Source organism: Eschrichtius robustus, chromosome 16 (genome assembly GCF_028021215.1).
Source record: "Eschrichtius robustus isolate mEscRob2 chromosome 16, mEscRob2.pri, whole genome shotgun sequence".
In the NCBI taxonomy this organism is placed as follows: domain Eukaryota; kingdom Metazoa; phylum Chordata; class Mammalia; order Artiodactyla; family Eschrichtiidae; genus Eschrichtius; species Eschrichtius robustus.
The window spans coordinates 45745331-45759216 of record NC_090839.1 but is presented as its reverse complement, the minus strand read 5'-3'; the positions used below and the strand labels follow the sequence as shown (position 1 = coordinate 45759216).

General features: G+C 51.8%; 1 protein-coding gene across 1 annotated transcript in view; it reads left to right on the top strand.

Moving 5' to 3' along the window:
• Positions 1-876: 876 nt before the first annotated feature.
• SYNDIG1 (synapse differentiation inducing 1) overlaps positions 877-13886 on the top strand; it is a 56311-nt gene continuing 43301 nt past the window's right edge. Inside the window, exon 1 of the mRNA XM_068525033.1 lies at positions 877-1359. Coding sequence (XP_068381134.1) covers positions 877-1359 — 483 coding nt within the window. The remainder of the gene's footprint in view (positions 1360-13886) is intronic.

The following is a 13886-nucleotide window of genomic DNA, read 5'->3' as shown; positions in this document are numbered from 1 at the left end:
CTATCACTTCTAAATCTGTGTGGGGCGTTTTTTTTGTTTTTTGTCTTCTGTTTTTATCACACAGAGGTATTTTATTGTAAGTTATATGCAAAAGCAACTTAGTTCTTTGGAAAAAAACTTTTAAATAAAATAGACCAATATTTAAGATACACTGAACCAAAAAAAAAAAACTGAATGAAGATGATAAAGATAAAAATGTATTACTCAAAATAATCCTTGAATTTATTAGAATATAAAACTTTAATGTCCCTCTAGTCAAAATTTTATTCACAAGAGGTCGTAGGTTGGTTGTTTGTTGGAAATCTGTTTGAAAAGTTCAAAAATTAAAATAGTTGCTTTATTCCTTTGTTCCATTAGTACTAAGTCACAAGATCTTTGTAAGTCAACCCTCTCTTCTTTGGTGTGAGTTTTCTGCTGGGATGAGGAGCCATGGGCCTGGGAGAGTTGGACGAACTGTCCCACTTCCCCTGTGGTCGAGGCTGGTGAGGGTAGGCTTGCCTGTGGGTTTCAGGAGGTCGGCTGAAATCATGAGTTTCTCTAGAGCGGCAGTGGTTCCAATTCCTGCAGAGTCGCCTTCATTTGGAGCAGAGACTAGAGTATAGAGATGCAAGGAGTCCATCTCTGGCTCCCTCTGGCCGCTGCCCCCATGGAGCCTGTCTAAATCGGCAGAGTAGGTGGGCTCGGAGCAGCGGCTATGCACCCCGGCGACCGAGAAATGCTGAGACAACCAGGGTCTGGCTGATGAGCAGCTTTTCAGGCGTGATTTTCTTGTCTCATCTCTGTTTCTTCCTCCCCCAGGAGAAATGGGCCCCGTGAGGCAAGCGTGACCCTCAAGTCCAGCCCGCCAGCCCGACGCCCGGCCGGGAGGACAGCGCCATGGCTGGAGTCGTGGAGCAGAAGAGCGGGCTGGTGCGCAGCAAGCTCGGCGAGGCCGGCAAGAGGAATGGCCTGATCAACACCCGAAGCCTCGTGGCTGAGAGCAGGGATGGCCTGGTGTCCGTGTACCCGGCGCCCCAGTACCAGAGCTGCCGGGTGGTGGGCAACGCGGCACCGGCCGCCCCGGATGGCAGCAGGAACAAACCGGTCCAGCAGCTGCTGGACCCCAACACCCTCCAGCAGTCGGTGGAGTCCCTCTACCGGCCCAACATCATCCTCTACTCGGAGGGCGTGCTGCACCCCTGGGGGGACAGCGTGGCAGCCGACTGCTGTGAGACCACCTTCATCGAGGACCGGTCGCCCGCCAAGGAGAGCCTGGAGTACCCCGACGGCAAGTTCCTCGACCTCTCGCCCGAAGACATCAAGATCCACACGCTCTCCTACGACGTGGAGGAGGAGGAGGAGGAGTTCCAGGAGCTGGAGGTCAGAGCGTGTGTTTGTCATGGGCCTTCGGGAGCAGGGTGTGGGGCTCTGGGGGGGATACGAGGGCCAGGCAGAAGTCGGGGCGTGAAGCCAGTGTGCGAAAGTGCAGGGCAACCAAAGCCTTCTGGGTGCCCTTCACTCAGGACTTTTGTGGAAGATGCGGGGACGGAGAAAGAGGTGAGGACCAGGACCCGGGGGGCTTCAGCAGAGATGCTGGTCAGAGAGGGCACAAGGTCACAGCCGTCGGGACAGGGCTAAGATGGATTTAACAGTTGACAATGCTGGCAGGGGGTGGGGCTCTGCTGACACCCCGCCCACAGGGGAGACCGGTCACTGGCAAAAGCGAGCAGGGGAGGGGGGCTCATGGTCCTAGGGCCACACGAGGCTGGAAGTACACGTGTGGGGACAATTTGGGATGTTTTTGCTGCTACGTGTGGTTTCCTTAATTTGACATTCCAGGGTGTCTACTAAGGATCATTGGAATAGCTGAAACCTGCTGGAAGAAACAGTTGAAATTGATAGCATAGGGGGCAGACGAGCTGAATTATTGCAGGGTCCCTTCTCCCGTAGGGCAGGCACAGGCGTCGGATCACACGCCCAGAAACGTGCGTGTTGGCCAGGGTGTGACGCACGGCCGCCCCCGTGGAGGGCGAGGGTGAGGCTGCAGGGGTCTGAGCCCAGGAGGCCAGCACCCAAGCCGGGGGGCAGTCATTTTGCTGCTGTGAGGCTAGAGGGGGTTCCTCCAGGACATGCATGGCAGGGAGAGAAGGGCCGGTTTCTGTCAGTTGGGAGGGAAAGACCTTTAGGAGGAAGCGTGTGGTCAGAGGGAAAGGAAGTTTGTTTCCTACTTTGATAGGTGAGAACGTTTTGTGGGTGGAGGGAAACGTCCAGGGCAGAGGATGCCGGGGGGCGCGGTGGGGGCAGGAGTTGACGTCCAGGCAGAAGTCTGGTCTTTCGCAAGCAGTCCGCACAAGGCTTGTCTGAGAAGGTTAACAAGTCCAAGTGCTCTGGGTGGAAGAGGATGGGATGAGGGCCCACGTGGGGGAGGGTCATGGAGCTGGGGGAGGGTGAGGACCCTCAGGGCGGTGACTAAGGAAAGTGACCATCCTAGAAGAGACAGCCAGCGTCGGGGGCGGGGGGGGGTGGTCCGTGTGCAGGTGTGGTCAGGCCTGAGCGCTGTGACCTTCCCCGTGACGGATGGCCGCCCTTCAGCAGGGGAGGCTCAGGGCAAAGCAAGCTCGGGGCTTCCTGCCTGCAAGCTGGGAGAGGCAGGAGAGAGCAAGGGAGGGTGTCTGGAGTAGACTCAGCCCCACCACGGGGGCCCAGACTGGGGAGAAGGTCAGTGAGGTCACAGGGAACTGATGGGCCCAGGAGACCAGGGGCGTCAGGACCAGAGGTAAAACAAGAACCAGAAGCATCTGGAGAGATGGTTTTAGTTCAAACAGATATTCAGAAACGGAAAACAAAGCGTGCTTTTGTAGCAAACCCTGTGAACAGAGCCCCTGAAACCAGCTGACGGGGAGTGGAGTGGAGGGCAGCTGTCGGAGGCCGTCGGGAAGACCAGCACACCCCGGGGACCCCGTCAAGGGGCAGAGCAGGGGTGAGCTTGGGCCGAGCTGAAATTTGAGAAAGTTGGGCAAGTGCTTTAGCTGCCATTCAGGAGCCTCTGTTTAGTGTCCGCTTTTACCAAGGTCTGGGTTTTTGCCTAAAGCCAAAGTGTAACTGCTGCGTGGAGTTTAGGAAGCAGACATACAAAGATGCAATTTCAGCGAAACACGGGAGTTATGGTGCTGGAAACCCGCTGCTCCGAGAGCCTCTGAAGGAGAGGCTGAGCCCCCGAGCTCAACGTGGGGCTCAGGGGTGGCTGCAGAGGAGGCGACCGGTTGCACCTGGCCGGGGAGAGAGACCCTCTGGCAAGAAGGTTCGTCGGGGAAGGGGGTGAGAATCAAAGGGACGTCGTGAACAGATGACACACAGAGGTGTCCAACCTAGATCTGCGGGGACAGCGAGGGGTTAGACCTGGTGGGGCCGGGAAGGCAGGACCAAGAGGACGCGGGATCCTGTCCCTGAGGACCTCACTGCCGTCTCGGGGAGACTGGGTTTCAGGCGGGGACACAAACCCAGAGGTTTGGAGACAGGAGGGACAGTAATAGGGTCAAGAGGAGCCCCATGGAGGGGAGGGGCCAAGACTGGGAGCCCAGCCTGTCTGCCGCTCCAAGGGTGCCGCCGTGCAGGCTCGTGTGTAGGGGATCCCAGGGGGATGGGTGCGTTTCAGGTAGGGGTGCATTGTCAGAGCTGCTCTGGCTGCAGAGCAGGACGAGGGGCCTGTCATAGAAGAGGATGAGAGAATCAGGGCAGAATTACAAGTGAACAGATGCTCAGGAAGTGGTACCTGCCATTGTCTGGAGAAGATAGGAAGGAAGGGTCGGGGCCTCTCTGTGCACAGAGGGTCCCAAGCCCCCCATTGGCCAGGCTGGCTGGCACAGGATTTTCAGCTTTGTCACAAGTTCTTAGAAATCAGCTCCAACACGTAACATCCCCAGCAGTGAAAAGTGTGGGACACTTAGTAGACTGAAAATGTAGAGGTAGTTCCTGCCTACGCTGTTCCTTCGTCACTCATGTGGGCTTCAGGCCTCCCCTCTCTCTGGTCACATCCTACATGCAGGAAGTGTTCTGTTTTCCCATTCCATGAAAAAATAATGGGCATGTACGCATTAGCATTTGCTGTGTAACAAATCTCCCCCAAATCAGTGGCTTCTAACAGCCCTGTGAGCTCATGATTCTGGGGGTCAGCATTCTGCAGGGGTCTCAGCTGGACGGAGGCTACTCTGCTGGGCTTGCCGGGTTCCCCCACTGGCCTGAGCCTGAGAATGTGGGCTGGGCTATTGGCCCGGGTGACAGAGGTGACAGGACCACATGCCTCTCATCATGTGGCGGCCGTGGTGGGGATCCCGGGAGCAGAGAGCGGGGTGAGCAGGGAGCCAGGGCTTTTCAAGTCTCTGCCGTGGAGCACACGTTATACATCTTATCTTCCAAAGCAAGGCACATGGCCAAGACCAAAGTCGGTGTGGGAGGGGCTGCTCAGGGTGACAGGATAGGAACATGCCAACCACAGGGCCAGTACTGCAGCAGCTCCCACAGGGCAGGCATCACTTTTTAAGATCATCGAATTGAACAGAATGAGAACAGTCATGGTCGTATTGTAACTCAAATAAAAAAACATGGTCCGTATTGATGTGGGGCTCTTCCCAGAAGGCAGCTCTACTTCCGATAAAAGGGAAAATGTGGTTTCGACTCCTTGGGGAGTTCCATGGCTTCACTCAGTCTACAGCAGATCGATTCTGTTTCCTGGAAATCAGTTTTCAGAGAGCTTTGCCCTGGTAGGAGCAGGGCCTTGTCACCGGAGCCTTTCCTCTGCCCCCCATCTCTGCCCGGACAGGCTTGCCCAGCACTCGGAGTGGAGATGGCCCGGTCCAGACGGGTCCGCTCACCGGGCGCACATCTGTAGGAGCTCCTGCAGCTTCATTTGCCTCTGGGGCGGTGGTGCTGGCGTGAGCGGATCTGCAGCTGATTGAAAGCACCTTGTGGAGAGGCCTCGGCCACGGCATTTGCTGTGCGCTGCACGGAGAGTGGGAGCCCGTCACAGCGGAGAGTCGGCCTGGGGAGTTCCGGGGGTGCGCGGGGATGGAGGGTGACCGGGCAGGCCTCCTCGGGGGCCCTCGGGACGCTCTGGGTGCACGATCTGGGGCCTCCTCCTGGTTCCCGACCGCAGCTAAAACCACAGCTCACGGGGCCCCAACCGCAGGAAATCGCGTCTCCTTTTCGCACAAACTCAAGCAGAGAGATTTCAGGCACACGTAATAAAGCAGTTCTGCAAAATATAAAATTTGAGCTTAAAGTTATGAAATGAGGTGGGTGCAGGTCCGGGCTGGAGGGGCCTCATTGCATGTCGAAAGGCTGATTGTCACCCTTTTGTGACAAAGCCAAGCCTCCAGCATCCGTTGGAAAGCACATGGGATGTCATCACTGGGAAATAGTGACACGGGAAGAAAGCAGAAGGTGACGCGTGTTCCTGGAGCATCTTCTTGTGCCAGCCCCTCTGCGCGCCCTGCCGTCTGATCCCGGCAGCCACGCTGGGCGACAGGCTCTGTCCCTCACGCTGCACATGAGAGGTGGAAGCTTGGAGGGGTCCCAGGTGGCTCTCCTGGCGTCAGACTCCTGTGTCCTGATGGCGATACCCTGTGGTCCCTGAACGGCCCTTTCAGACACAGCCACCTCCTCACGTCTGAGCCCTCACCTGGGCTGTCCAAGCCCTGAGCCTGCCCTCCCACGAAAAACCGGAAACCTATTGGGAGAGGCAGGGTTTCACACTCAGGGTAGCACCTTGCGTAGGCCTCCTTCACACACAGGAACAGAGCAGGGAGGACTCGCAAACATTTGACGAAAACCCCGAAGCGTGAATGAGGCAGAAGGACAAAAATAGAAGAGTGGACCCAGAGGAAACTGAAATCACTCAGAAAATCATAGGCAGTGTTTTAAACACGATCTTAGTGTCCTATGAGGATGTGAGAGGCTGCTCTGGGGTGGGGCGGGGAGGCCGGGTTTGGTTTGGTTTGTTTGCCTTGCTACCTGGGCTGGACCCTCACATGCGCTGGTGACAGAGGTGGGGAGTGGGGGTCCTCGCCTCGCTCCTGGTTCGGGGTCAGTGCTCAGACTCAGATTAAGGACCAAGTTCTTGAGGCTCTTAATCAGGTGCAGGGAGCAGCCTTTGTCAAGGCTTGGTCAAACAGGAGTTTTTTTAATATAAAAACTGGGTGTTTAACTTTGCCAAATGCTGGGAATTTTTGTCCTTTATTGTATTTATATGACCTATTATAGTAACTGATTTTCATATATTAAACCATCCTTACATTTGGGGATAAATCCCCCATGGTCATGGTGTTTGCTCCTCTTTAAATATTGCTGGTTTAATGTGCTAACAACTTGGTAAGGATGTTTATTTCTGTGCCCATGAGGGGTCTTGGTCCTTGACAACTACAGCTTTCTTTTCTTGTCTTTTTCTGGCTTTGGTGTCAGGGTGACCCTGGCCTCATAGGATGAGTTGGGAAGCGTTCCCTCCTCTTCTCTCTGAAAGACTCTGCCCAGCATTGGTACTTTTTCTTCTCAGGTATTCGTTCATATTCACAGTGAAGCCATCTGGGCCTGGGCTCTTCTCTGTGGGAAGATTTTTGATTACTGATCAGACCTGATTTCTCTATGATTTTAAAGAAAATCTTTAGGTTTTCCTTTCTTCTTGACTCAGCTTTAGTAATTTGTGTCATTCTAAGGATTTGCCCATTTTATCCAAGTTACCTAATTTGTCAGCATAACATTGTCCATAATATTCCATTTAAATCTTCTCACTTTCTATACAGTTGGTAATGTCTCCTCTTTTCATGCCTAATTTTGGTGATTTTCCATTTCTTCCTTGCTCAGTCTAGCCAAAGGTTTATACATTTCCTTGATCTTTTCAAATATCTGTCATCTGTTTCCATTGGTTTGTCCTTGCTTCTCGGTTTTTCCATTTCAATGATTTTCACTCAGATATTTATGATCTTTTGCTCTTGTTTCCTATGGGCTAAATTTGCTCTTCTTTACCTAGTTTCTTAGCTATTGATTTGAGATTTTTCTTCCTTTGTAATATATGTATTTAAAGCTGTAACTTTCAAACACTGTTTTAACTGCCTCCTATAAATTTTGATATGTTGTGTTTTCATTTTCGATTTAGTTCAAAATATTATCTAATATGCACTGTGATTTATTTATTTTACTAATGGGTTATTTACAAAAGTGTTGTTTAATTCCCAAATTTCAGGGATTTCCCACACTTTTCCTATCATTTACTCCTAACTTAATTTCGTGTGGTTGAAGAACATAGTTTGTATAATTTCTCTTCTAAGTTTACTGAGATGTGATGTGTGGCCTAACGTACAGTGTGTTTTGGGAAATGTGCCTTGTGCATTTGTGAAGGAACTTGTATTTGTCGTTGTGTGAAGAACCCATGAATGTTTGTTGAGTTGAGTTGGCCATGCTGTTCACGTTTTCTGTCTTTGTTGCTTATCTTCCTGGTCGTTTCATCAGTTTTGTCAGTTTTTGCCTCATGTGTTTTGGGCTCTATTGGTTGGTGCATGTACATTTATAATTGTTATATCTTGCTGGAATATTGACCATTTTCATCATTATAAAATGCCAGTCTTTGTGTCTAATAATATTTTTTGTCTTCAGGTCTATTTTCTGTGACATTAGTATAGCTGCTACAGCTTTCTTCTTATTACAGTTTGCACGAGGTATCTTTTTCCATCATTTTGCTTTGAGTTTATTTTTGTCTCAGAATTTATAGTGTCTCTATAGAAAACACATAGGTGGGTCTTGTTTTTTTAACTGTCTTACAATCTCTGTCCTTTGATTGGAGTATTTAATCCATTTGCATTAACTGTAATTTTTTATATGGTTGGATTTACGTCTGCCATTTTGATTTTTGTTTTCTACATGTTTCTTGGTTTTGTTACTATTGTCTCTCTTTTTCTTCTTACTGCCTTTTGGTGGCAAACATGCATTTGCCACAGCCTCACATCAGCCTGGGATGTGAGGAGAGCTCCCCAGGCCCCTGTGGTCCTCTCCTTTCCAGGAGCTCCTTGTTAAATTCTTGAGTTATCCTGCTGTCTGCCACTTGGCCCAGCCAGGACTAGAGCCATAGTTTGGGAGAGCTGCAAGACTTCCAATTTGTATCTGGGACTGTAGTTTCCACCCTGTGCTCCCCAGTCAATTCAGCTCCTTCTAGCAGTGAAGCTTCTGGTCTCCAAGGGTAGCCCCACCCTAGCAGAAATACTTCATGGCCAAGCTGGTGGTGGATTTGGATCAGCCCAGAGCAGGAACACCCCAGACTCACACTATTCTGACTCAGAATTTAGCCGTGGTTGGTAAGCACACACCCCTCAGTTTATCATTGGCCCTGGGCCAGTGCAGAGTGCCCTGACAAGGCTGTTTTGACAATTCTGTTCAGTCATTTATCAGGGACAGGATTTGCCTGCCTCCTGGCTCTGTTATACCAGAAGTTTTGCAGGATATTATTTGAAGTGCTAGATGCATTTTCCAGCAGGCACTAGACATGGACAAGAATATGTTCAAATGCCCACAGATGGCTTGTGGTTAGGTTAAGAATTTTAATCGAATTAATTATCTTTAAATAATATGACATATATCCACTTACAGCATTAGGAAATTAAATTACTCATTTTCCTCCCTTGAGACAGTCTGTAAATAAAGAAATGTATTTAGATATTCCAGTTTCTTTTGGATCTATGCGTGGATCATTCACACAGGAAATCTGTTTTATTTCCTTATAGTCACATCTTATCTAGCACTGTTCAAACTGCAGCAAACACCTCGTCCCATAAAGAGGCCTGGGGGAATAACTTCTCATCTGGAAATTAAATTTACCTTTCCGAAGTAAACATTTTGAGGGCGTCCTACATGCTTATGATTTCCAAAGACAAATTCAAAAAGATTGTGTGAAATATAAGCATGATTGGAACAGCAGTGTGCTATTTACCGGTTTAATTTTCTATGTCAAGGAAAACTCTCATATAAATGTGGGACTTGCGGCATGCTTCTTACAAAATAAAAATCAATATCTTTATATTCTCATCTCACATGTGCCAGGAAAAGGCACTGGAGCATGTAATTATAGCCGTTTGATGAGGAGAGAATCTCTGAGGTAATAAATCCATCTGTCATAAGAACACAAGGGGATCATTCGTCACATTTCCCTGAAACACTTTCCGATAAGCAGAAGGGTTGGGACATCAAACCAAATTTGTATGCCAAGGAAATAAAAGCCTTTTTACTTGTTCAGGCTCACACTGATCTCTCGGCTGCGGCTTCTGAGCCCCTGCTCAGAATTGCAAGTGGGAGAGAGCCGTCCGTGTATCTGTGGCCACCTGGAACTGGAATCTTTCATCCTTGTAAGACTACAATTATTGTAATGAAATCAGCTTTTACATATTTACAGGTAGCTGTGAGCTGAACGCGCTAACACGGTAAATGCGGTTTGAATAACAGTGAAAGGCGGGCCCATGACTTTGGTGAATCTCTTCCATACTCAGTTTTGAACAAATACCAGTAAAATTGGGTTCTAAACCAAACTGTGGTTTAATAAAGTTTCCCCAAGCTTAGCCAAAGGTCCACCTATTTCCAGCAATACTCATGTGAACAAAACCCAGTACCAAGAGGATCCTTTGGAGTCCCCGAGGGGCAAATTTGCTCGACGGTGCATGAAACGTGTCTCCTCACGGGCCTGCCGCTAACTCCTGCGTTCAGTGACCTCCAAACGTGCAGAAAACGCTCTTCATGGCCTGGAGCCCAGGGAATGCCATTTAACCTCGGCCCATGGTAACAAAAACCATCTCCCACCTACCACGTCACAATGTCGTCAGAAAGTGACCATCAGCATTCAAGTTTGTTAGAAGAGGCACATCCTCTGAATTCAAAGTATTGGTGATGACCACATCCTTTTTAAGGGAATCGTGGGACGTGTCACCCCCATGTTATGGTCTGTTCAGCTTTCTGTCCGTCCTGCTGCTGGGGAACAATGGCAGAATAACCACAGAAATCCAGGATGAGCCCAACTTCATGACTGTCGATATTTTCCATTTTTTCCCTAACAAACCATTTCACAGCGTTTCCTAAAAACAGAAGGAAAAGCTCGCAGGACTGACACACAGGTCAGGTAGTTTGGGTGCATTGTGAATTCTGAGATGCAAAAAGAAACTAACACGGGGGAGGCAGTGCAGGTGGCTGGCACTCGTGGGCTGAGGTTAAGCTAGATTTTTGTAACAAGAGGCATTTGGCTGGTGCGAGGATCATCAGACCGCTCAGACCGTTAGCAGATGAGGGAGACTCCAACATTCCAGATGGAGAGCCTGCACATCTTCCTCGTGGCCCCGGGCAGTGGGTGCTTGGTGCTGATACTCACCTGGAGGAAACAGACACGGAGGAGGCCAGAAAGAGGTCTCACTGTGCAAAGTGCTGAGGATTCCTGTCGGGCTTGTCTCCAGGGAGGGTGCTGTCCCCGTTCACAGGTGGGAGGAAGCAGGATGGTCCCACCTGGCCTGGCCTGGCCTGGGTGTCGGCAAGGGTCCCAGAAGGAAGACTGTCTCCTCCTTGATAATGAAAAACACACTGCGCACCACAGCCCCGTCACCGGAGAAACACGAGGCCAAGTTAGGAAAACAGCCTTTGTCCAGTTAAGGAATAAATCCACACGGCAGGACATGCGTGCTGTTGACAGCAGTGATAGCTGGAAAATGTTCCCTTTGCGCGGTTCACCTGAGGCAGCTGTAAGTCTTCATGTCGCATGGAGCAAAACGTACGCCAGCCTGCAGTGGTGCCGTGTGGACAAGTCTGGAAAGGTGAGAACCGCCAGGGTGTCTGGGGGACGTCTGTGTAATCATCAAACAGGTAAAACTGAGAAGTCAGGGAACAGTCCTCAGAGTGGAAAGAAGTATATTTAGAAACAGAACATGTTGCTTGGAGTCACAGCCTTACATAAGACGTCACCCAGAGAGGTCTACACTGTAAAATGCAGATTCAGGAAGGATTTAGCGGAGAAAGCAGTGGTGTTTCAGGGAGGCTTGGTGGTGGAGGGTCAGGGATGCAGTGGGGGGGACAGCTGTAACTTGAGGTCAGATCCCAGAGGATACCTGTCTCTACAGCAAACCATCCCGTACTCTGCTGGCCCAGGCTGGGTGAAATCTGGACGTGGTTCAATATGGTAGATTGTATGGGATTTTCCTCTCGTGTTTCTTCTAGAAAATAGGGAGATTTTCAAGCCTTTGGTAAGCTAGTCAATTACTGTTGTCTCCTCTTCTAGTACTTTTGCTTTGATCCCTTTGATACATCGTTAGGTAGCAGATCACCCAAACTGAGTTAAATAAAATGCAGACACACGGGGGCCCCGTGAGCAGTCGCCCACCCCCGTCGCCTCGCCTCTCGCTCTGTCCCCACCACCTCCAGCCTCCTGGTCCCCCTCGATTTCCCAGCCCCCAGGGCGGCTTTGCAGCCCCCGCTGGGCCCAGAGTGTTCTCTCCTCCCCTTCACTTGGCTGCCTTCTCGCCAGCATCCAGGTCGCAGTGCTGAGATGCCGTTGTTTATGTGTGTGTGTGTTTACTTGATGATTTTCTGTCGTGTTGGACACGGCCGAGCCATTTTAGGCTGAGTTTCCCAGAAGCAGACGCAATGCGAGGATTCATGAGCACGTGATTTACTAGGAAACGTCCCCTGGGAGACCAGCCGGTCAGCGGGGGAGCAAGGGGCAGGGTGTCGAGAAAGGAGGGGGTTTCAGACAAAGCACAGAGGGGGCCCAGCCTGGCCTCGGGACCTGAGGTATGGGCGGTGCCCCCATGGCCCCAGGGGCTGTGGGTGAGTGGATTTTAGCCTCCTGGGAAAGGAGCAGAGACAGAAGCTCCTGGATACATCCCCAAGCTCAGCACCGAGTGGGCACCTAATGATCCTTTGTGCTGATTGGATTCTTAGTAAATAAATGACTGTCAGAGGAGCCCTCCTGGTCAGTGTCATGCTTTCTTCAATAGAAATGAAGCCAGACTCTACCTGTGTGAGCACCCAGGCTCCTTGAGGTCTTCCTGGTGAGCATTTATGTGACCTTGACTTTGTTTAATGAGGTGCTTTAAAAAGTCTCCCACGTCAAGTGCACGGAGCAGACGCGGGACCCGGGCCTCTGGTACTTGGCGCCCCGTAGGCCCTGCGGCAGCCCCAGGGCCTCCGTGCGGGGCATCCTGGCAGCAGCTGACTCTGTGCTGAAACACAAGAGCAGACCATGTTTCCCACAAACCACAAAAACAAAGACAGGCTCCAAATAAGGACTAAGGAGAAAGCACGACATGAAGACTGTTATGAACACAGGGCCATTGGCGTTTCATTAGAAAAGAGAGAAATCGTGAGGTCATCCTAGCCGGACAGAACTGCCCCATAACTGCAGGGGGAAGGGAGGAGAGGAGCCGCTGCCCTGACAGCCCTGCTCAGCCCCCGGCCGGTCCTCAGTGTGTCCGTGGGGTCGAGCGGGAGCGAAGCGCCCAGTGACAGCCGCGCCATCCCTCTGGGGAGGACCAGCGTCGTGTCACAGGGACGTAGTCAGAGGTGCTTCTTATGGACGAGGACAGAGAACAGAGGGAGTGACAGTCAGTTTGTCATCGTTGTTGTTTACTTGCTGAAGTGGACGCTTGTCCAGAGGTAGGTAGCAGGGCAGATAACCGGGGACGTTCCTGACACACGACGGTGGAGAGACAACCCCCCCCCCACCCCAGCGATGGAGCATACCCCGTGACTCCCCGTCCAAACACCCTCTCCTGAGCCTGGCAGCCTCCGTGTGGGCAGGTCCCGGCTGGCTGGGGTGGGGCCTGGGCATCTGCATTCCCGACGGCTCCCAGCAAGGCCGACACTGCAGCCCCTGGACCACACTGTGTGAGCCGTGAGGACAGAGAGTTCCGCTGACCAGTGGTCCAGGCGGCTTCTAACCCACTTCACAGACAGAGAAGGTACAAGACTCACCCTTTCTGGAAACGTTTCCCTCTCTAGAGATGGGCCGCCTCTTGTACCCCTTTGGATGCCCGAGGACCCATCTCTCCTTCTTCTAAGGATGGCCTTTAACACATGGAGACAATGCTCACCCCCAACCCTGCCGTCCCCGGGGTCCCCCCTCTTCCCGGTAGGGCATCGCTTTACTCTCCTCGCCATCCTGGTCGCTCTGAATCCCTCTTGAAATGAGTCGAGAAATGGATAATCCAGAGGTGATCTGCCCCCTGTGAAGCAGACTGGAGCTCCCTGACCCCCTTTCTGGACCCTCCCTCCCCGAGGCCGGCCAGCGCTGCCAGGCGGCACCTGCACCACTGGCTGCCTCTCTCCGGCCGCCTCCCCCGCGCAAGTCTCTTTCCATGAGTCCTCACTGCCTCACGCTTAGCCTCAGGGTGGCGGGGGGTAGATGAGAGTGGCTTGAGATCCTCTACACCTATCTTCTAGAAATGCAGCAACTGTGCAGCTTCACAGAGGAGGCAGGTGAGCTCCTTTCTGGGTAGCTGCTGGAGGCTTGGGCTATGTCCTGGCTTCGGGCCGTGTGCACAGGAGGTCAGTGTGCTCCTACGGGCGGGCTCACAGCTCTGTCCTTTGTTCCAGCTGGAACTGTCCCCCCGTAACAGCCCCATCTGCTGTCCTTAGCACGGGCTGCGTGCCCACAGGAGGCCAACCACCGATCTGCCAGCTTTGAGTCCCTTCTCGTAACCCCTGGAGTCCACGTGGCGGGCAGAGCGTCTACATTTGGGAGGCGGAGCTAAGGTAAGGGCGACAGGGACTTGCGGGAGAGTTTGGATGGAGCCAGCTGCCACGTGATGGAGAGAACCGGCACTTCACCAAGTAGGAGATACAAATGGCAAATAAGCACACGGAGATGTTCAACATCACTACCTTCAGAGAAACGC